We start from the raw sequence: 6,718 nt of genomic DNA, 5'->3' as shown, positions 1-6,718 counted from the left end.
AAAAAAAAAAAAAAAAAAAAAAAAAAAAACTCGTACAGCCTATATTTTGTTTTTTTCTATTTTTTTCTTTGATATTTATTACATTTCTTTTCCTGCAATTAATAAAATTTAATTTTATTTTGCTTTATTATTACAATATATTTAAAAAAAAACAAATTATTCTCTTTATCATTTTATATATTTTTCCCTTTTAATATTAAATAAATAGTTAATTTTTTGTATCAAAATTAGCTTCTCTACTATTAAAATAATTTACAAATGATTAAATTAAAAAAAAAAAAAAAAAAAAAAAAAAAAAAAAAAGAGAAAGAAAAAAAAGAAAATTATAAAAGTTCTTAGTTTCCTATTATTATAGATAAACATACTTAATACTTTTTAATATTGTGGTACAAAAAACTACTATAAATTTTATGTGCCCATTTTTTTTAAAATTTGGTTTTTTATTTTTTGTTTGTATTCACTTTTTAAAAAACTATATATATATATAACATTAATTAACCTTATATATTTAATTGTAAAAATTGACGTAAAAAAAATTTGTATTTTTAATGGTAAATATGGAACATAATCGGATAAATTCTACTTAAATGCTTATGCATTTTTTATTAATATATTTACATTTAGAAGAAATATATTTAAAATATAAACATAAAAAAAAAAAATAAAATAAAATAAAATAAATTATAATATTAAAAAATATATCATTTTCTTGTAAGGAGAAAGTTTTTTTTTTTTTAACTTTTTTTTATTTAAATAAAATATATAAACTCATAACATATGCTAATTTAAACTTTGTCATCGTAACACCATTAAAAAACACAATATATAAAAAATTGTATACATAAAAAATAGCAATTTTAAAAACTCATATTTTTCATTAATATTATTAAAAAAAAAAAAAAAAAAGTAATAATTCGAACAAATAACTCTACATTAATATAAAAAAAAAAAAAGAATTATTATTATATGTAAAAAAATATGCATTAATTAAATAGAAATGTATTTTTAAAATATTTGTGGAAATTGTTTTTCTTATATTTAAAAAAAAATAATCATCATATCTTTTTTGAAATAATGTTTTATGTGTATTACTTTCATGAATTTTCTTCTTAACAAAATAAAAAAAAAAAAAGGTAAATTAGAAATTATTTTATTAAGAAAAAATATTACAAAATAAAAAGAATAAAAAATCATCCAGTTTATACATATATAAATATATATATGTATAATGAAACGATTTGAAATATTTTATAATTAAATGAAAATAATTTTGTTATTCCAAAATTTATCTTAAAAAAAATTCAAGGATATATTTATATACATAAACATATTTCTGTATTTTTATAAAGGATAAAAATTTAAAATGACATTTAAAAAAAAAATATAATGAAAACAAACATAATAAAAAAAAAAAATATATAAATAATAAAAAATAAATATAATAATGAGTATAATAAAAGATTTTTTCAAAAGCGAATCCATTAAATGAAAAAATAATTTCATTTGTATATATATATATTTAGGCTATTAAGTATATTTAGAATAAAATTAGTTAATCTCTTAAATTATTCATAAAATATATATACATTTTACTCATTTTACTCATTTTATCATATATAGAAAAAATAAACAAAAAAATTTTTTTAAGAACACTTTCAATAAATCAATTCTGGAATTTTATTAATGGATATGTTAAATGATTTATGTATTATTTTCAACTGTACATAAGATAAACGTTTTTCTATGTATAAATAAAAAATATATGGTATTATATAATTCATTTATATATATATATATATTTTTAATAACTAGAATTTTAATTATCAATAACGTCCAATAGTAGTGTTTTAACTTCTTGTTCGTTTACTCCTGAATTGTCATTTTCAATAGTTGGCTTCTCTTTTAAGGGTTTTTTCATAGTTTGTTTTTCTCGTATTTTTTCTTCAATCAATAATTTTAACTGCCTCTAAATAAATTCAATAATTTTTTAAAAAATGGTACATATTTTTTTATATAAAAATATATCATTTATTATGAGCACACATTTTGTCTTTTAAAATTAATCAATTCACTTATAAGTATATATTTTATTAACATATATTTATTTTATCTATACATTTTTCTTTTTATATATTAGAGAAAATTTTTTTGTTAATATTTCTATATGTTTTATATATTTACTTGAACAAGATCTGACACCAACAATTGTTGGACAGTAGCTCTGTAATTTGGCTCTCTAACTAACATACTTTTATAAATATTGTTTAGTTCTTTTGAATATATATGTGGCAAATCAGGTATCTAAAGAAAATAAGATATACGTAACAAAAAATTATAGAGATTAAAGGAATCAATAAGAATATGTATAACAAATTATATGAAAATAATATATATACATTCATGTATATTTATACTGGTGCATATCTTATGTTGTAGCATAATTGCTGAATTCCTTTTGTTGAATGAAAAGGAGTTCTAAATGTGGCTAGCTCATAAATTAAACAACCAGTAGCCCAAACATCTGAAGGCCAGCTATATTTTTTGTCTTTACATAATTCTGGACTTAAATAATATGGAGTACCTATTAAGGTATTAGCATAATCTAAAGTATTTTCTAAAACCTTTGAGATCCCAAAATCACATAACCTAACTCTCTTATCACTATCTATCAAAATATTTAATGATTTCATATCTGTTAAAAAAAAAATATATTTTTTTTTTTTTTTTATTAATTTATACAACACACAAAAAAAAAAAAAAAAAAATATGCTTTTTCCTTTTTTCCTTTTTTTTTTATTTGGCATGAAAAAAATGACTAACCTCTATGTAAAATATGATTTGAATGAAGAAATTTTAGAGCAGTTAAAATTTGAGTTAGCCAAATAAGTATACGTTTTTCTTTTATAGGTGTATTTTGTTTCTTTTTATTTTGAATGTAATGATAAAGGTCCCCACCTTTAAATGTTATTATAAAGTTAAAATGAAAAGTGCATTTTTTACTTTATTTTTTTTTTTTTTTTTTTTTTAATGTTTACTAATTGATACAATATTTTAGTTTCTATCTTTTTTTACCTTTACAATGTTTCATAATTATTCTAAGAGTATCACCTTCTATATAACTTTCAATATATTTGACTATAAAAGGGTGATTTAATTTTGATAATAACTAAAAGATATACAAAACAGTAAAAAATAAAAAATATTATTTGTTAATATGTATCTTAAAAATTTTTTATTTTATATTATTTTTTTATTTGAAATACTTCAACTTCTTTTAAACATTGCTTTTTTTCTTTTTGAGACATTTGAGAAATATTTATTATCTTCATTACATAACTTTAGAATAAAAAATATATATTTCATTTATTTTTATTTAATTTTTTTTTTTTTTTTTTTTATTGTAAAATTTAAAATTACTGGTCATTTTTTTTATCTCTAACAAGTACTGTATTCCCATAATTTCCCTTTCCTATATCTCTTATTTTTTCATATTTATTCATTTTAATTAATATCTACGTACAAATATATTTAAAAAGAAGAAATATAATTGGTTTTGTTAATGAAATTTTTTACAAAAAAAAAAAATATATATATATAGAATTATATAATATTCTATTTGGAGTTCCTGTATATAAATGATAGCAAAAAGAAGGAATCATAGAATAAAAAAAAATTGGCTTGAAAAAAAATAAATGAAAAAAATTAATTAAAATATTAATAATACTTTTTAACTTTTCTAAAAAGACTTTTTCTTTTTTTTTTTTTTTTTTTTTTTTTGATTTAACGAAAACATTGTCCTTGTAGAATAAGTGTATATACTAATTGAATATTTTTTATTTTTTGAACTTTTTTCCAATTTCCTTAATTTTGTAAGAAGTAACAAGGGTTAATTTTTTATTTATAATGCTTACATTTTAATAATATACTATTTTGTGTTATTAGTAACTCATTTTAGATGTGATAAAAATGTACGTAGATTTGCTAAAATTGTTTTTTTCATTAGTGAGTTACTATTTTTGTATCATTACTTTTTCTTTTATTTCAAATATTTTTTTCAATTTATCTTATTACAATTTTTTTATTACATTTCAATTTTTTTATTGTTTTTTTTAATTCTTTTATTATTTTTTTTCGATAATTTGTTATTAAGTGTGCATATATTTAAATAAAAAAATATTTTTCTATTGCAAAATAAATTATATACATATATTTTTAAAAATAATTCATTTTTTAATTCCATTTCTTTTTCTTTATATTATTTTTTTTTTTTTTTTAATTATATATTTATTTTATTTATTTTATTTTATTTATTTTATTTTATTTATTTTTTTTAATATGATTCTTTTATTAATAAAAAAAAAAGAAATTAAAGAAAGCTATTTAATAAAATGAGTAAAAAATTCTTTGGAAAAATAACTGAAGGGTATTTAAAATAATAACAATTTTTTTTAATATATCTATATAATTCTTTTTTTTTTTTTTTTTTTTTTATTCTTTTTGAATGATAGGATTAGTCCTTATATATGGAAGAATAATTTTTATTCTTTGAACTTATTTAAGAGCTATCCACCTGTAAAAAAAAAATATTTTTTTTTGAGAAATTAAAAAATACGAAAACTTATATTTAGTTATATGAATTTTTCTATTTTCTTTTTCTATTTTTAATTAGGTTTTCAGCTGTTTATCTAAAAGATGTGTTTCAACAAATAAAATCGAGAAAAAAATCACTAACAACAATGATAAAAATGTTATGTATAAAAGTTATAATGACAGATTAAAAGAAGATATAACACCCTTAAACTTAATAAAAAGTTTACCATCTATTAATCATTATTTTAACATTTTTGATATGACTAAATTTGCTATAAAATATGTTCTTAGTTATAGATTTTTTTTTATTTATATGGCAAGAACTACATTTCAGGTTGATTATAATATTTGTAAATTTATTTTTACATATATATGTATTTTTTTTTTTTTATTTATTTTAATATATTATTTATTCTTTTTTTTTTTTTTTTTTTTTTTTTTAGGCAGTTAGACCACTTATGGCTTTTTGTGTTTTTGGAGAATTAATGAAACTAATATTAGCTACAATGACAAGTGGTATTTTTGCTTTTTTCTTTTCTTTTGTTTTAGCTTTTGAAGTATTATACTTTTTTTTACAATGTTACATATCATATACATTTTTAACTATGTTCTTTGATGTTATGTTTTAAATAATAAAATTTTAAATATTTCTAAAACTTTTTTATAAAAAATATAATATTCATATAAAGATATCTTTGAATCAATTATTAAAGAATACAATATAAAAAAAAAAAAAAAAGAGAAAAGGAAAATTAAAAAAAAATAAAATAAAATAAAATAAAACATATCAGAGGATTAAAATGTGATGTATTAATTACAGAGATATTAATAACTAATTTTATTAATCATTTAAAACATTTTATTATTATTTTTAACAAAAGAAAAAATAAATTGTCTTAATATGGAAAATTAATTTGAAATAAGTTTGATGTGAAACTTAAAAAAAGGCTTTAGTAAATTTAAGATTGTACACTTAAAAAAATTTTTAAAATAATATTTTAAGAGAATATGAGAAACGATATAACTTTAATAGACTTAATAAGAGAATGTAAATTTTAATTTAAAAGGATTTATAAATAAGGATAATGAATAAATTAAATAAAGTACATTATTAAATTTTCTATAAATAAATACCATTTTCATCTAGAGCATTTGTGTTCTTTTCAGAATGTGTTTCACTTTCATCTTTAATTGTCCCACTCAAATTTTTGTTACATAAATAATTTTGATTACTATTATCATAATATAAATTCTCATCATTTAAATTATCACTCAAGATATTTTTTATTGAAGAATCATTATTTTCATCTTTTGAATTATCATTTTCATTTAAAATCCCAATTTCTAACTTTTTATCTTTATTAGTTAACGGATCATTGCATACACTCACTTCATTTAATAAATTTAAACTTTCTAAGTTATGTATTTTCTTTTTAATTAATTGTAATCTTTCTTCTTTTCTACTTAAAGCAAATTTATTTTCATTTAATGCCAAAAAAAGGTCATTATCTTTTCCAAGTGGGTCAAATTCTTTTATTTCTTCATTCGACCTTTTTAGATGATAAATTGAATTTTCAATTTCCTTTTCTAAATCTTTTAATATATTTATATCGTCCGGTATTTTAACTTCACTAAAATCAAGATTAAATTCACAACTTGAATTTTTTGTTTTTAATCTTATTTCAACCATATCTTAATAATATTATACTTCAAAAATTAAAGAATAAATAAAAATTTTTTCAAAAAAAATTATGTAAATTGAAAAATTATTTTACTGAAAAAAAAAATTAAATATAAACAATAAAATAAAACAAATGCTAAAATAAAAAGGAAAATATATATACCATCAAAAAAAAATTGAAATAAAAAAAAATATAAAAATAAATATATATTAAATAAAACAACTACTTAAACAAAAAAATCAAATAAAAATTAATATATGTAAAGAAATAAATGCTCTTAAATATAAAAATATTTTAATTTGCTTGTAATTCTTTTGGGGTTGCTTGAAATAGCATTTATCAGAAGACTTTATGGAAAAAAAAAAGAAAACTTTTTTAATTATTGTAAATTTTTTTTTTTTTTTTTCTTTTTTTTGTATGTCACTCTTACAAAAATTAAAAAATTT

The 6,718-nt window shown here is 16.7% G+C and overlaps 3 protein-coding genes across 3 annotated transcripts; 1 reads left to right on the top strand and 2 right to left on the bottom strand.

Annotated features, from left to right (window-relative positions):
• Window positions 1–1,816: 1,816 nt before the first annotated feature.
• On the bottom strand, window positions 1,817–3,500 carry NEK4 (NIMA related kinase 4, putative; the record flags this gene model as incomplete). Its single annotated transcript, XM_028670710.1, has 7 exons — window positions 1,817–1,966; window positions 2,182–2,301; window positions 2,415–2,692; window positions 2,821–2,955; window positions 3,073–3,166; window positions 3,264–3,336; window positions 3,418–3,500. The coding sequence occupies 7 exons, from the start codon at window positions 3,498–3,500 to the stop codon at window positions 1,817–1,819; spliced, it is 933 nt and encodes a 310-aa protein (XP_028525942.1).
• Window positions 3,501–4,388: 888 nt separating this feature from the next.
• PGAL8A_00082300 (conserved Plasmodium protein, unknown function) lies at window positions 4,389–5,219 on the top strand (the record flags this gene model as incomplete). The annotated part of the gene is made up of 4 exons (XM_028670699.1): window positions 4,389–4,423; window positions 4,509–4,572; window positions 4,670–4,924; window positions 5,034–5,219. 4 exons carry the CDS (start codon window positions 4,389–4,391, stop codon window positions 5,217–5,219), a joined length of 540 nt encoding a protein of 179 aa, XP_028525941.1.
• Window positions 5,220–5,710: 491 nt separating this feature from the next.
• Window positions 5,711–6,280, bottom strand: PGAL8A_00082200 (conserved Plasmodium protein, unknown function; the record flags this gene model as incomplete). Its single annotated transcript, XM_028670688.1, has 1 exon — window positions 5,711–6,280. The coding sequence occupies one exon, from the start codon at window positions 6,278–6,280 to the stop codon at window positions 5,711–5,713; it is 570 nt and encodes a 189-aa protein (XP_028525940.1).
• Window positions 6,281–6,718: the final 438 nt, after the last annotated feature.

The sequence above is a fragment of the Plasmodium gallinaceum genome (genome assembly GCF_900005855.1).
Source record: "Plasmodium gallinaceum strain 8A genome assembly, contig: PGAL8A_v1_60, whole genome shotgun sequence".
Taxonomy (NCBI): Eukaryota; Apicomplexa; class Aconoidasida; order Haemosporida; family Plasmodiidae; genus Plasmodium; species Plasmodium gallinaceum.
The sequence above is the reverse complement of the archived record's forward strand: the minus strand, read 5'-3'. Positions and strand labels throughout refer to the sequence as shown.